General features: G+C 55.5%; 1 protein-coding gene across 1 annotated transcript; it reads left to right on the forward strand.

The window, feature by feature from the left end:
* The first annotated feature begins 20 nt into the window (after positions 1 to 20).
* TIMM50 (translocase of inner mitochondrial membrane 50) lies at positions 21 to 15209 on the forward strand. Its single transcript, XM_077193077.1, is given in 16 exon segments — positions 21 to 178; positions 181 to 233; positions 411 to 540; positions 1283 to 1314; positions 2563 to 2605; positions 3799 to 3857; positions 4967 to 5050; positions 5700 to 5735; positions 6914 to 7018; positions 9169 to 9244; positions 9247 to 9266; positions 10607 to 10642; positions 10644 to 10764; positions 13378 to 13455; positions 13458 to 13483; positions 15044 to 15209. Coding segments are annotated over 16 exon segments (1125 nt in total). The 5' UTR covers positions 21 to 57; the 3' UTR covers positions 15149 to 15209.
* The last annotated feature ends 1333 nt before the right edge of the window (positions 15210 to 16542 follow it).

The raw sequence follows: 16542 nt of genomic DNA on the forward strand, positions 1-16542 counted from the left end.
CACTCCCCGGCTCCCATTGGCCGCCGCTGCCGCGCCGGCGCGTTGCCGTACAGCAACATGGCGGCGTCCATGGCGGCCCGAGCGGTGGCCTGGGGGCTCCGGCGGGCCCGGGCCGCGACCCCCGGGACCCCCGGGACCCCCGCGCCGCCCGCCGGGCCCCGCCGCGCCCTGGGCGGCCCGCCGCGGGCTCCGACACGGCCGCGGTGCTGCGGGAGCGGCTGCGGCAGCGCCAGGTGCGGACACGGCGGGGGCGGGCGGGGCGGGCCCGGGGGGCTGCGGGACCCCCGAGAGTCACCAGGTGTGCCCGGGTGTGCCCAGGTGTGCCCGGGTGTGCCCGGGTGTGCCCAGGTGTGCCCCTGCTGTCCCCAGGTGTCCCCTCTCTCACCCGTGTGTGTCTCACCTGTCCCCAGGTGTCCAGCGCCCCCCCTCAGGACGAGGATCCCCAGTCCCGGGGGTCTCAGGGGTCCCTGCGGCTCCTGGCTCTGCGCCTGGGGGGGCTCCTGGCGGCCACCGGAGGCGCGGCCGTGCTCTACGTGTTCGGTGAGTGACACGGGGGTCACCAAAAGGTCCCCAAAATGTCCCCAGGTGTCACCAAAAGGTCCCCAAAATGTCCCCAGGTGTCACCTAAAGGGTCCCCAACGTCCCCAGGTACCACCAGTGTCCTCAAAAATGTCCCTAAAAGGGTCACCAATGTCCCCCAACATGTCCCCAAAAGGGTCCCCAAAAGGGTCCCCAAATGTCCCCAAAAGGGTCACCAATGTCCACCAAAGGGTCCCCAAAAGGGTCCCCAAGTGTCCCCAAAATGTCCCCAAATTTCACCAAAAGGGTCCCAACGTCCCCAGGTATCCCCGAAAGTGTCCCCAGGTGTCACCAAAAGTGTCACTAGTATCCCCAAAAATATCCCCCAAATGTCCCCAGGTGCCACCAGTGTCCCCAGATGTCACCGGTGTGCCCAAAAGGGTCACCAGTGTCCCCAAAGGTGTCCCCAAAAATGTCCCAAAATGATCCCAAAAGGGTCCCCAAAAATGTCACCAAATATATCCCTAAATGTCCCCAAAAGTGTCCCCAAAGGTGTCCCAAAAGTGTCCCCAATGTCCCCATCCGCCCCTGGGACACTGCAGGGACACTCATCAGTGTCCCCAGGTGTCCCCAATGTCCCCAGGTGTCCCCCAATGTCCCCCAATGTCCCCCAATGTCCCCCAGGTGTCCCCCAATGTCCCCCAACGTCCCCAATGTCCCCCAGGTGTCCCCAAAGTCCCCAATGTCCCCATTTCCCCCCCAGGCAGCAACTCCGTGGACGAGCACGGGGACAAGGTGAGGTGACAACGGGGGCAGGGGGGTGACAATCGGGGACAATCGGTGACAATCGGGGACAATTGTCCCCAGAGGGGGGTGGCAGCTCCCCGCAGGGGGGTGGGGTGGTCCTTTTGTCACTTTTGTCGCTTTTGTCGCTTTTTCGTCCGTTTTTTGTCACTTTTGTCGCTTTTTTGTCGCTTCCTGCCGCCCAGGGGCAGGGGCGGGGACATCCGGGCACATCAAAGGAGGTGGCCGAGGGTGACAATGACCCGGGAGGGGACAACAGGACGTGAGGGGCCCGGTGTCACCTCCCTGTGAATTGTCGCCGTGCCCCGGGGCTGGCCCTGTCCCCTCTGGGTCCCCTTCTGGGTCCCCTCGGTGCCACCTCAATGTCCCCACAAAATGTCCCCTCAATATCCCCCAAAAATGTCCCCTCATTGTCCCCTCAATGTCCCCGCAATGTCCCCTCCCTGTCCCCTCATTGTCCCCACAATGTCCCTTCATTGTCCCCTCAATGTCCCCCCAGTGTCCCCTCAATATCCCACAAAATGTCCCCTCCCTGTCCCCTCATTGTCCGCCCAAAATGTCCCCTCATTGTCCCCCCAATGTCCCCTCCCTGTCCCCTCATTGTCCCCTCCTTGTCCCCTCAATATCCCCCAAAAATGTCCCCTCAATGTCCCCCCATTGTCCCCCAATGTCCCCTCATTGTCCCCACAAAATGTCCCCTTAATGTCCCCTCAAAATGTCCCCCCATTGTGCCCCCAATGTCCCCTCTTTGTCCCCTCCCTGTCCCCTCCCTGTCCCCTCAATGTCCCCTCTTTGTCCCCTCCCTGTCCCCTCATTGTCCCCCAATGTCCCCCCAATGTCCCCTCATTGTCCCCTCATTGTCCCCTCAATGTCCCCACAAAATGTCCCCTCAATGTCCCTTCTCTGTCCCTTCCCTGTCCCTTCAATGTCCCCTCTCTGTCCCCCCAAAATGTCCCCTCATTGTCCCCTCAATGTCCCCTCTGTGTCCCCTTTTGGGTGCCCTCCGTGCCACCTCAATGTCCCCACAAAATGTCCCCTCAATGTCCCCTCCCTGTCCCCTCATTGTCCCACAAAATGTCCCCTTAATGTCCCCTCAAAATGTCCCCCCATTGTCCCCTCAATGTTCCCTCACTGTCCCCTCCCTGTCCCCTCATTGTCCCCCCATTGTGCCCCCAATGTCCCCTCATTGTCCCCAATGTCCCCTCCCTGTCCCCTCATTGTCCCCCAATGTCCCCCCAGTGTCCCCTCTCTGTCCCCACAGATCCCGATGAGTTTGACAATGGTGAGTGACCCTGGCAGGGGACAGGGAGGTGACGGTGGCCACCCCCAATGTCCCCTCAATGTGCCCCCAATGTCCCCCCAGTGCCACCCCCGGTGTCCCCTCAATGTCCCCCCAATGTCCCCTCAGTGCCACCCCCGGTGTCCCCTCAATGTCCCCCCAATGTCCCCCAGTGCCACCCCCGGTCCCTTTCAGGAGTGACCCAAAAGGGGATGGGGACACTGCCACCTTTGGGGGGGGTCTTTGTCCCTTTTGTCCCCTCTTGGGGGGGGGGGGGGTCCCAGTCCCCCCTGTCCCCTCTGGGTCTCCCTGTCCCCGCTTTGTCCCTTTTTTGGGGGGGGGGGTCTCTGTCCCCTCTGTCCCTTTAGCGGGTCCCTGTCCCTTTTTTGGGGGGGGGTCCCTGGGGGTCCCTGTCCCTTTTGGGTGTCCCTGTCCCTTTTTTGGGGATCCCTGTCCCTGCTGTCCTTTTCGGGGGTCCCTGTCCCTTTTTGGGGGGTTCTGGGGGGGTCCCTGTCCCCTCTGTCCCTTTTTGGGGGGGGTCCCTGGTGTCCCTGTCCCTTTTTGGGGGGTCCTTGGGGGTCCCTGTCCTTTTTGGGGGTCCCTGTCCCTGCTGTCCCTTTTTGGGGGTCCCTGTCCCTTTTTGGGGGTCCCTGTCCCCTCTGTCCCTTTTTGGGGGTCCCTTTCCCTTTTTTGGGGGTTCTGGGGGTGTCCCTGTCCCTTTTGGGGGTCCCTGTCCCTTTTTGGGGGGTCCTTGGGGGTCCCTGTCCCTTTTTGGGGGGTCCCTGTCCCCTCTGTCCCTTTTTGGGGGGGGGTCCTTGGGGGTCCCTGTCCCTTTTTGGGGGGTTCTGGGGGGGGTCCCTGTCCCTTTTGGGGGGTCCCTGGGTGTCCCTGTCCCTTTTTGGGGGGTCCCTGGGTGTCCCTGTCCCTTTTTGGGGGGTTCTGGGGGGGGGTCCCTGTCCCTTTTTTGGGGGGTCCCTGGGGGTCCCTGTCCCTTTTTGGGGGGTCCCTGGGGGTCCCTGTCCGTTTTTTGGGTGTCCCTGTCCCTTTTTGGGTGTCCCTGTCCCTTTTTGGGTGTCCCTGTCCCTTTTTGGGGGGGGTCCTTGGGGGTCCCTGTCCCTTTTTGGGGGGTCCCTGGGGGTCCCTGTCCCTTTTTGGGGGTCCCGGTGCCCCCGGGGGTCTCACGGGGGCTCCCCCAGACCCCGTTGGGATCCGGCACCTGCGCAGAACCTTCAAATACTTCAAGGACTACAGGCAGGTGAGGCTGGGGGGAAATGGGGGGTTTGGGGGGTCCTGGGGGGTCCCGGGTGGGTCTGGGGGGGTTTCAGGGGGGATCTGGGGGATCCCGGGGGTCCCCAGGGTTGGGGGTGGCCCCAGCCTGGGGAAGGGGACGAGGGTGGGGGGTCCTGGGGCGACCTCGAGTTTGGGGTCCCCGTGCCCATCTGGGGGTCCCCGTGCCCATTTTGGGGGGGCCCTGTCCCCATTTTGGGCTCCCTGTGCCCAATTTGGGGTCCCCATGCCCATTTTGGGGTCCCTGTGCCCAATTTGGGGTCCCCATGCCCATTTTGGGGTCCCTGTGCCCATTTTGGGCTCCCCGTGCCCATTTTTGGGGTCTCTATCCCCATTTTCGGGTCTCTATCCCCATTTTGGGGTCTCTATCCCATTTCTGAGTCTCTATCCCCATTTTTGGGGTCCCTATCCCCATTTTGGGGTCCCCGTGCCCATTTTGGGGTCTCTATCCCCATTTTGGGTGTCCCTGTCCCCATTTTGGAGTCCCTATCCCCATTTCTGGGGTCCCTGTGCCCATTTTTGGGGTCCCTGTCCCCATTTTGGGGTCCCCATCCCCATTTTTGAGGTCCCTATCCCCATTTTGGTGTCCCCATCCCCATTTCTGGGGTCCCCATCCCCATTTTTGGGGTCTCTATCCCCATTTTGGGCTCCCCGTGCCCATTTTTGGGGTCCCTGTCCCCATTTTGGGGTCCCTATCCCCATTTTGGGCTCCCTGTGCCCATTTTGGGGGTCCCCGTGCCCATTTTGGGCTCCCTATCCCCATTTTGGGGTCCCTATCCCCATTTTGGGGTCCCTATCCCCATTTTTGGGGTCTCTCTCCCCATTTTTGGCGTCCCTGTCCCCATTTTTGGGGTCCCTATCCCCATTTTTGGGGTCCCCGTGCCCATTTTTGGGGTCTCTATCCCCATTTTGGGGTCTCTCTCCCCATTTTTGGGGTCCCCGTGCCCATTTTTGGGTCTCTGTCCCCATTTTTGAGGTCCCTCTCCCCATTTTTGGGGTCCCCGTGCCCATTTTTGGGGTCTCTCTCCCCATTTTTGGGGTCTCTCTCCCCATTTTTGGGGTCCCCGTGCCCCCCAGATGATCATCGAGCCCACCAGCCCCAAGCTGCTGCCGGACCCTCTGCGGGAGCCCTACTACCAACCGCCCTACACGCTGGTGATCGAGCTCACGGGGGTCCTGCTGCACCCGAGTGGTCGGTGAGGGACCCCAAAAACCCCAAAAACCCCGAAAAACACCCCAAAAATACCAACATCCCAAAAATCCCCCAAAAAACCTAAACGACCCCAAAAAACCACCCCAAAAACCCCCAAAAACATCACAGAGATCACGGGGGTCCTGCTGCACCCTGAGTGGTCGGTGACGGACCCCAAAACCCCAAAAACCCCAAAAAACACCCAAAAATCCCAAAATCCCAAAAAAACTAACCCCCGCCTCAAAAAACACCCCGAAACCAGCCCAAAAACCCCCAAAAACATCACAGAGCTCACGGGGGTCCTGCTGCACCCGAGTGGTCGGTGAGGGACCCCAAAAACCCCAAAAAACACCCCCAAAAATACCCCCAAACCCAAAAATCCCCAAAATCCCCCAAAAAAACCCTTAATGTCCTCAAAAAACACCCCAAAACCAGCCCAAAAACATCACAGAGCTCACGGGGGTCCTGCTGCACCCCGAGTGGTCGGTGAGGGACCCAAAACCCCAAAAACCCCAAAAAACACCCCAAAATACCCCCAAAATACCAAAATCCCAAAAACCCCTTAATGTCCCCAAAAACCACCCTAAAACCAGCCCAAAAACCCCCAAAAACGTCACAGAGCTCACGGGGGTCCTGCTGCACCCCGAGTGGTCGGTGAGGGACCCAAAAACCCCAAAAAACACCCCAAAAATACCAAAAATACCCCAAAACCCAAAATCCCCAAAACCTAATTCCCGCCTCAAACAACAGCCTAAAAACAGCCCAAAAAACATCACAGAACTCACGGGGTCCTGCTGCACCCCGAGTGGTCGGTGAGGGACCCCAAAAAACCCCAAAAACCCCAAAAAACACCCCAAAAATACCCCCAAAACCCAAAAATCCCCAAAAAACCTAATTCCCACCTCAAAAACCAGCCTAAAAACAGCCCAAAACCCCAGAAACATCACAGAGCTCACGGGGGTCCTGCTGCACCCCGAGTGGTCGGTGAGGGACCCCAAAAAACCCCAAAAAACACCCCAAAAATACCCCCAAAACCCAAAAATCCCAAAAAAACTAACCCCCGCCTCAAAAAACACCCCAAAACCAGCCCAAAACCCCCAAAAACATCACAGAGGTCACGGGGGTCCTGCTGCACCCGACGAGTGGTCGGTGAGGGACCCAAAAACCCCAAAAAACACCCCAAAAATCCCAAAATCCAAAAATCCCCAAAATCCCAAAAAAGAGCTAAGCGACCCAAAAAAACACCCTAAACCCAGCCCAAAAACCCAAAAATCTCCAAATCCCAAAAAAACCTTAACTCCCCCCAAAAAACACCCTAAAACCCCTCCAAAAACCCCAAAACCCTGAAACCCAAACCCCCAAAATCCCCCAAAACCACCAAAAACTCAAAATCCCCAAAATGCCAAAACCTCGGAAATGCCCAAAACCCCAAAATTGGCCCTTTTTGGGGTGGTTTTGGGGCCATTTTTGAGGTGGTTTTGGGGCCATTTTTGGGGTGGTTTTGGGCCATTTTTGGGGTGGTTTTGGGGCCATTTTGGGGTGGTTTTGGGGCCCTTTTCGGGGTGTTTTTGGGGCCATTTCAGGGCCGTTTTTGGGGCCATTTTGTGCCTTTTGAGCCATTTTCCAGCCTCTCAAAACCCCTCAGATCTCCTTGATTTCCCCCCAAAGAAAAGACCCCCAGACCCCAATCCCAGGCCCCCAAAACCGCCCGAATTTGCCCCAAAACCGCCCGAATTTGCCCCCAAATCACCGGAATTTGCCCCAAAATCGCCGGAATTTGCCCAAAATCACCGGAATTTGCCCAAAACCGCCGGAATTTGCCCCAAACGCAGCTGGTGACGGGCTGGAGGTTCAAGAAGCGCCCGGGCATCGAGCACCTCCTGCAGCAGCTGGCGCCGCTCTACGAGATCGTGGTGTTCACCTCCGAGACCGGCATGGTGAGGGATTTGGGGTGAATTCGGGGGGATTTGGGGCTTTTTACAGCGGGGCTCGGGTGCTCAGGGATGGCCCAAAATGTCTGGGAAAAAATCGGCCCAAAATCGGCTCAAAATTCCTGAAAAAACAGAACAAAATTGGCCCAAAATCAGCCCAAAATCAGCTCAAAATTCCTGAAAAAACAGAACAAAACAAGCTCAAAATTCCCGAAAAACGCAACAAAAACAGCCCAAAATCCTGAAAAAACCCCCCCAAAAACAGAACAAAATCAGCCAAAATCAGCCCAAAATTCCTGAAAAAACAGAACAAAATTGGCCCAAAATCAGCCCAAAATCAGCTCAAAATTCCTGAAAAACAGAACAAAATTGGCCCAAAATCAGCCCAAAATCAGCTCAAAATTCCTGAAAAAACAGAACAAATTGGCCCAAAATCAGCCCAAAATCAGCTCAAAATTCCTGAAAAAACAGAACAAAATCGGCCCAAAATCAGCCCAAAATCCACCCAAAAAACACAACAAAATCAGCCCAAAATGCCCCGAAAAAACACAACAAAAACAGCCCAAAATCCCCGAAAAAACCACCCCAAAATCAGCCCAAAATCAGCCCAAAATTCCTGAAAAAACAGAACAAAATCAGCTCAAAATCCACCCAAAAAAACACAACAAAATCAGCTCAAATTCCCGAAAAAACGCAACAAAATCGGCCCAAAATCAGCCCAAAATTCCTGAAAAAAACAGAACTAACAAGCTCAAAATTCCCGAAAAACACAACAAAATCGGCCCAAAATCAGCCCAAAATTCCTGAAAAACAGAACAAAATCAGCTCAAAATTCCCAAAAAAACACAACAAAATCGGCCCAAAATCAGCCCAAATTCCTGAAAAAACAAACAAAACAAGCTCCAAATTCCCGAAAAAACACAACAAAATCAACTCAAAATCAGCCCAGAAAACAGAGCAAAATCAGCCAAAATCAGCCCAAAATTCCTGAAAAATCAGCCCAAAACAAGCTCAAAATTCCCGAAAAAACGCAACAAAAGCAGCTCAAATCCCCGAAAAAACCACCCCAAAAACACAACAAAACCAACCAAAATGCCCCGAAAAAACAGAACAAAACCAGCCCAAAATGCCCCCAAAAAACCACCCCAAAATCAGCCAAAATTCCTGAAAAAACACAACAAAATCAACTCAAAATCAGCCCAAAAAACACAGAACAAAATCAGCCCAAAATCCCCCCAAAAAAACCACCCCAAAATCAGCCCAAAATGCCCGAAAAAAACACAACAAAATCAGCTCAAAATGCCCCCAAAAAACTCCTCCCCATCTGCATTTTGGGGCAGTTTGGAGGATTTTTGGGGGTTATTTTAGGATTATTTTAGGATTATTTTGGGGTGTGTTTTTGGGAAGGATTTAGGCTAAGTCAAACTCCTCCCCGGCCGCATTTTGGGGCCAGTTTGGGATTTTTTGGGGAGGCTGCGGGAAGGATTGGGGATCCCATTGTGGAGGGACCCAAAACCCCAGAAATGACCCAAAACCCCCAGAAATGACCCCAAAACCCCCAGAAATGACCCCAAAACCCCGTAAATGACCCAAAAACCCCAGAAATGACCCCAAACTCCAGAAATGACCCAAAACCCGTAAATGACCCAAAAACCCCGGAAATGACCCAAAAACCCAGAAATGACCCAAAAACCCCAGAAATGACCCCAAAACCCCAGAAATGACCCAAAAACCCGGAAATTACCCCAAACCCCCAGAAATGACCAAAAACCCCAGAAATTACCCCAAAACCGCCAGAAATGACCCCAAAACCCCGTAAATGACCCAAAACCCCGTAAATGACCCAAAAACCTGGAAATGACCCCAAAACCCCAGAAATGACCCAAAACCCCAGAAATGACCCAAAAACCCCCGGAAATGACCCAAAACCCCCAGAAATGACCCAAAAACCCCGAAATGACCCAAAAACCCCGGAAATGACCCCAAAACCCCGGAAATGACCCCAAAAACCCCAGAAATGACCCAAAAACCCCAGAAATGACCCAAAACCCCAGAAATGACCCCAAAACCCCGGAAATGACCTAAAAACCCCGGAAACAACCCCAAAACCCTGGAAATGACCCAAAAACCCCGGAAATGACCCCAAAACCCCGCAGACGGCGTTCCCGCTGATCGACAGCATCGACCCGCACGGCTTCGTCTCCTACCGGCTCTTCCGCGACGCCACGCGCTACATGACGGGCAGCACGTCAAGGTGGGCCCGCTTTGGGGCGAAAAACACGGGGTTTGGGCAAAAACTGCAGATCTGGGGTGAAAAACACGGGGTTTGGGCAAAAACTGCAGGTCTGGGGTGAAAAACACGGGGTTTGGGCAAAAACTGCAGATCTGGGGTGAAAAACACGGGGTTTGGGCAAAAACTGCAGAGTTTGGGGTGAAAAACACGGGGTTTGGGTAAAAAACCGCAGGTCTGGGTGAAAAACACGGGGTTTGGGCAAAAATCACAGATTTGGGGTGAAAAACACGGGGTTGGGTGAAAACCTCAGAGTTTGGTGAAAAACACGGGGTTTGGGCAAAAACTGCAGAGTTTGGGTGAAAAACACGGGGTTTGGGTAAAAATCACAGATCTGCGGCGAAAAACATGGGGTTTGGCAAAAACCGCAGGTCTGGGGTGAAAAACACAGGGTTTGGGCAAAAATCACAGATTTGGGTGAAAAACACGGGGTTTGGGTAAAAACCGCAGAGTTTGGGTGAAAAACACGGGGTTTGGGCAAAAATCACAGATTTGGGGTGAAAAACACGGGGTTTGGGCAAAAACCGCAGAGTTTGGGTGAAAAACACGGGGTTTGGGCAAAAATCACAGATTTGGGGTGAAAACACGGGGTTTGGGCAAAAACCGCAGAGTTTGGGTGAAAAACACGGGGTTGGGTAAAAACTGCAGAGTTTGGGTGAAAAACACGGGGTTTGGCAAAAATCACAGATCTGGGGTGAAAAACACGGGGTTTGGGTAAAAACCGCAGGTCTGGGGTGAAAAACACGGGTTTGGGCAAAAACTGCAAATCTGGGGCGAAAAACACGGGGTTTGGGCAAAATCACAGATTTGGGGCGAAAATCACGGGGTTTGGGCAAAAACTGCAAATCTGGGGCGAAAAACATGGGGTTTGGGTAAAAATCACAGAGTTTGGGTGAAAAACACGGGTTTGGGCAAAAACCACAGAGTTTGGGTGAAAACCCCGGGTTTTGGGGTGAAATCCCAGATTTTGGGGTGAAAGTCGCAGATTTAAGGTGAAAATCCCGATTGGGGGTGAAAGTCCCAGATTGGGGGTGAAAATCCCGATTTTGGCTGAAAATCCCACATGTGGGGTGAAAATCCCAGATTTGGGGCGAAAATCCCAGATTTTGGTGTGAAAATCCCCAATTTGGGGTGAAAGTCGCAGATTTAAGGTGAAAATCCCCGATTTGGGGCGAAAATCCCAGATTTGGGGCGAAAATCCCCAATTTTGGTGTGTAAATCCCGATTTTGGGGTAAAAATCCCCGATTTTGGGGCGAAAACCCCCGATTTTGGTGCGAAAACCCCCGGTTTTGTGTCCGTCCAGGACATCTCGTGCCTGAACCGGGACCCGGCGCGCGTGGGTCGTGGTCGATTGGCGCCGGGACTCGTTCCGGCTGCAGCCGCACAACGGCCTGGCCCTGCCGCGCTGGGACGGCGCCTCCGAGGACAGGGCCCTCTTCGACCTGGCTGCCTTCCTCAAGAGTGGGTGAAACCGACCCAAAAATGCCCTGAAATGACCCAAAAATGCCTTTAAACCCATCCCGAATTAACCCAAACTCAGCCAAACCAGCCCAAACCCCAACGGCTCCGAGGACCGCGCCCTCTTCGACCTGGCTGCCTTCCTCAAGAGTGGGTGAAATGACCCAAAATGACCCAAAAATGCCCTAAAAATGCCTTTAAATCTGCCCTGAATTAACCAGAATGCACCAAACCCACCCCAAACCCACCAAACCCCAACGGCTCCGAGGATCCGCGCGCTCTTCGACCTGGCTGCTTTCCTCAAGAGTGGGTGAAAATGACCCAAAATGACCCAAAATGACCCAAAAATGCCTTTAAAACCTGCCCCAAATTAACCTAAATCCACCCCAAATTAACCCAAACCCAGCCCAAATTAACCAAATTCACCCAAACCCCAATGGCTCCGAGGACCGGGCCCTCTTCGACCTGGCCGCCTTCCTCAAGAGTGGGTGAAACCGACCAAAATGACCCAAAATCCACCCCAAATTAACCCAAACCCAGCCCAAATTAACCCAAACCCACCCAAACCCCAACGGCTCCGAGGACCGGGCCCTCTTCGACTGGCTGCTTTCCTCAAGAGTGGGTGAAACGTCCCAAAAATGCCCCGAAATGACCCAAAAATGCCTTTAAACCCAGCCCAAATTAACCCAATCCCACCCCGAATTAACCCAAACCCACCCAAATTCACCCAAACCCCAACGGCTCCAAGGACCGCGCGCTCTTCGACCTGGCTGCCTTCCTCAAGAGTGGGTGAAACCGACCCAAAATAACCCAAAATCCACCCCAAATTAACCAAACCCAGCCCAAATTAACCCAAACCCACCAAACCCCAATGGCTCCGAGGACCGCGCCCTCTTCTACCTGGCTGCTTTCCTCAAGAGTGGGTGAAACCGACCCAAAAATGACCCAAAAACTCCCGTAAACCCACCCCAAATTAACCCAAACTCACCCAAACCCCAACGGCTCCAAGGACCGGGCGCTCTTTGACCTGGCTGCCTTCCTCAAGAGTGGGTGAAACGTCCCAAAAATGACCTGAAATGACCCAAAAATGCCTTTAAACCCAGCCCGAATTAACCCAAACCCACCCAAACCCCTACGGCTCCGAGGACCGCGCCCTCTTCGACCTGGCTGCTTTCTCAAGAGTGGGTGAAATGTCCAAAAATGCCCTGAAATAACCAAAAATAACCCAAAAATGCCTTTAAACCCACCCCAAATTCACCCAAACCCAGCCCAATTAACCCAAATCCCAGCGGCTCCGAGGGACCGCGCGCTCTTCGACCTGGCTGCTTTCCTCAAGAGTGGGTGAAATGACCCAAAAATGACCAAAATGACCCAAAAACTCCCGTAAACCCACCCCAAATTCACCCAAACCCAGCCCGAATTAACCCAAATCCAGCGGCTCCGAGGACCGCGCGCTCTTCGACCTGGCTGCTTTCCTCAAGAGTGGGTGAAACGTCCCAAAAATGCCCTGAAATGACCCAAAAATGCCCTGAAATAACCCAAAAACTCCTTTAAACCCAGCCCGAATTAACCCAAACTCACCCCAAATTCACCCAAACCCACCCCAAATTAACCCAAACCCAACGCCTCCGAGGACCGGGCGCTCTTTGACCTGGCTGCCTTCCTCAAGAGTGGGTGAAACGACCCAAAATGACCCAAAATGACCCAAAAATGCCTTTAAACCCACCCTGAATTAACCCAAACCCAGCCCGAATTAACCCAAATCCCAACGGCTCCGAGGACCGCGCGCTCTTCGACCTGGCTGCTTTCCTCAAGAGTGGGTGAAACGTCCAAAAATGCCCTGAAATGACCCAAAAATGCCTCTAAACCCAGCCCAAATTAACCCAAATTAACCCAAACCCAGCCCGAATTAACCCAAACCCACCCAAACCCCAACGGCCCCAAGGACCGCGCGCTCTTTGACCTGGCTGCCTTCCTCAAGAGTGGGTGAAATGACCCAAAATAACCCAAAATGACCCAAAAATGCCTTTAAACCCATCCCGAATTCACCCAAACCCACCCAAACTCACCCAAACCCCAACGGCTCCGAGGACCGCGCGCTCTTCGACCTGGCTGCTTTCCTCAAGAGTGGGTGAAACTGCCCCCAAAAATGCCCTGAAATGACCCAAAAACGCCTTTAAACCCACCCCAAATTAACCCAAAATCCACCCAAATTAACCCAAACCCACCCAAACCCACCCCAAACTAACCCAGATTCACCCAAATTAACCCAAATCCCAATGGCTCCGAGGACCGCACCCTCTTCGACCCGGCCGCCTTCCTCAAGAGTGGGTGAAATGTCCCAAAATAACCCAAAAAATGCTTTAAACCTGCCCAAATTAACCCAAACCCACCCCAAATTAACCCAAACCCACCCCAAATTAACCCAAACCCACCCAAACCCACCCCAAATTAACCCAGAATTCACCCAAACCCACCCAAAACCCACCCAGAACCCACCCAAAACCCACCCAAACCCACCCAAAATCCACCCCAAATCCCTGAATCCCACCCAAACCCAGATCCGCCCGGTTTTGCCCGAAATCGCCGGGTTTCAAGCCCAAATTCCGCCCGCAGCCATCGCCCTCAGCGGGGTCGAGGACGTGCGCTCGGTGCTGCAGAATTATTCCCACGAGGACGATCCCCTGGCGGCCTTCTGAGGCGCAGGACACGCCTCGAGGAGGTGAGGGCACACCTGGGCACACCTGGGCACACCTGGGAGGGCATGGGGACACACCTGGGCACACCTGGGCATCCCCTGGCAGCCTTCCTGAGGCGCAGGACACGCCTCGAGGAGGTGAGGGGGCAAAAACACACCTGGGCACACCTGGGCAGGGTTGGGCACACACCTGGGCATCCCCTGGCGGCCTTCCTGAGGCGCAGGACACGCCTCGAGGAGGTGAGGGCACACCTGGGGGCACCTGGGCACACCCAAAAACACACCTGGGGCACCTGGGCACACCTGGGCACACCTGGGAGGGCATGGGGACACACCTGGCACCCAAAAACACACCTGGGCACACCTGGCGGCCTTCCAGAGACACAGGACACACCTGGAGCAGGTGTGGGCACACCTGGCACACACCTGGGCTCTCACCTGTGTCCCCTGCAGGAGGAGCAGCAGCGCCTGGCGAGCTGGCAGGGTTGGGCACACACCTGGGGGTTACCTGTGTCTCACCTGTCCCTCACCTGTCCCTCACCTGTCCCTCACCTGTCTCTCACCTGTCCCTCACCTGTCCCTCACCTGTCTCTCACCTGTCCCTCACCTGTCCCTCACTGTCTCTCACCTGTCCCTCACCTGTCCCTCACCTGTCCCTCACCTGTCTCTCACCTGTCCCTCACCTGTCCCTCACCTGTCTCTCACCTGTCCCTCACCTGTCCCTCACCTGTCTCTCACCTGTCTCTCACCTGTCCCTCACCTGTCCCTCACCTGTCCGTCCCCCACAGGAGGAGCAGCAGCGCCTGGCCGATGCTGGCAGGGGTTGGGCACACCTGGGGGTATCTGGGGGTTACCTGGGCACACCTGGGCACACACCTGTCCCTCACCTGTCCCTCACCTGTCTCTCCCCTGTCTCTCACCTGTCCCTCACCTGTCCGTCCCCCACAGGAGGAGCAGCAGCGCCTGGCCGAGCTGGCAGGGGTTGGGCACACCTGGGGCACACCTGGGGTTACCTGGGCACACACCTGTCCTCACCTGTCCCTCACCTGTCCCCCCCCCACAGGAGGAGCAGCAGCGCCTGGCCGAGCTGGCAGGGGTTGGGCACACCTGGGCACACCTGGGGGTTACCTGTGGGTTACCTGTCTCTCACCTGTCCCTCACCTGTCCCTCACCTGTCCCTCACCTGTCCCTCACCTGCAGGAGGAGCAGCAGCGCCTGGCCGAGCTGGCAGGGGTTGGGCACACACCTGGGGCACACCTGGGGCACACCTGGGGGTTACCTGGGCACACACCTGTCCCTCACCTGTCCCCCCCCCCGCAGGAGGAGCAGCAGCGCCTGGCCGAGCTGGCAGGGGTTGGGCACACCTGGGGGTATCTGGGGGTTACCTGGGCACACCTGGGCACACACCTGTCCCTCACCTGTCCCTCACCTGTCCCCCCCCGCAGGAGGAGCAGCAGCGCCTGGCCGAGCTGGCAGGGGTTGGGCACACACCTGGGGGTATCTGGGGGTTACCTGGCACACACCTGTCCTTCACCTGTCCCTCACCTGTCCCTCACCTGTCCCTCACCTGTCCCTCACCTGCAGGAGGAGCAGCAGCGCCTGGCCGAGCTGGCCCAGGGCAAGAAAGCGCCCGGGGCCTTCCTGGGCTCCCTCGCCGGGCGCCTCTGGCCGCGCTCCAAGCAGCAGTGACGTCACCGGCGGCGCCATCGATGACGTCATCGCACCGCGACCTCGTCACCCGCGGGGGGGGGGGGAGGGGGAGGGGCCGCGGAATTCCCGCCCCTCCCCCCCTCCCCTCCCCACCCCGAATTCCCGCGCGGGGGGAGGGGAATGGGGGAGGGGCCCGGGGGGGGGTCCCGGCCCCGTTTTGGGGCGAATAAAGGCGGAAATGGAGCTCCGGGGGTGCCCTGGTGGATTTGGGGTGAAACCCCGCGGGGTTGGGAGGTTTGGGGGCGAATTCCCCGTTTTGGGGCAAAATCCCCCATTTTGGGGCAAATTCCCCGTTTTGGGGCAAAATCCCCCATTTTGGGGCAAATTCCCCGTTTTGGGGCAAAATCCCGCGGTTTTGGGGGCGAATTCCCCATTTTGGGGCAAAATCCCACGGTTTTGGGGGTGAATTCCCCGTTTTGGGGGCGAATTCCCCGTTTTGGGGTGAATTCCCCGTTTTGGGGCAAAATCCCCATTTTGGGGCAAAATCCCCCATTTTGGGGGTGAATTCCCCCGTTTTGGGGCCGAATTCCCGTTTTGGGGCAAAATCCCACAGTTTTGGGAGCTTTTGGGGCGGAATTCCGCTTTTTTTGGGGAGGGTTTGCAGCCGAGTTCCCATTTTTGGGGCTGAATCCCATTTTTGAGGAGGTTTTGGGTCCAAACCCCGCGGTTTTGGGGTCGAATCTCCTTTTTGGGGAGGTTTTGGGGCTGAATCGGCTTTTTGGGACAAATCCCCCTTTTTGGGGCAGATTTGGGCCTAATTCCCCTTTTTTGGGTCCCAATCTCCTTTTTTAGGTCCCAATCTCCCTTTTTGGGTTTGAATCTCCTTTTTTGGGTCCCAATCTCCCTTTTTTGGGTTTGAATCTCCCTTTTTTGGGTCCCAATCTCCTTTTTTAGGTCCCAATCTCCCTTTTTGGGTTTGAATCTCCCTTTTTTGGGTCCCAATCTCCCTTTTTTGGGTCCCAATCTCCTTTTTTGGGTCCCAATCTCCCTTTTTTGGGTCTGAATCTCCTTTTTTGGGTCCCAATCTCCCTTTTTTGGGTCCCAATCTCCTTTTTTGGGTCCAAATCTCCCTTTTTGGGTCCCAATCTCCTTTTTTAGGTCCCCAATCTCCTTTTTTAGGTCCCAATCTCCTTTTTTGGGTCCCAATCTCCTTTTTTAGGTCCCAATCTCCTTTTTTGGGTCCCAATCTCCCTTTTTTGGGTTTGAATCTCCTTTTTTAGGTCCCAATCTCCTTTTTTGGATCCCAATCTCCTTTTTTGGGTTTGAATCTCCCTTTTTTGGGTCCCAATCTCCTTTTTGGGTCTGAATCTCCTTTTTGGGTCCCAATCTCCCTTTTTTAGGTCCCAATCTCCTTTTTTGGGTCCCAATCTCCT

Source organism: Agelaius phoeniceus, chromosome 36, assembly GCF_051311805.1.
Source record: "Agelaius phoeniceus isolate bAgePho1 chromosome 36, bAgePho1.hap1, whole genome shotgun sequence".
Taxonomy (NCBI): domain Eukaryota; kingdom Metazoa; phylum Chordata; class Aves; order Passeriformes; family Icteridae; genus Agelaius; species Agelaius phoeniceus.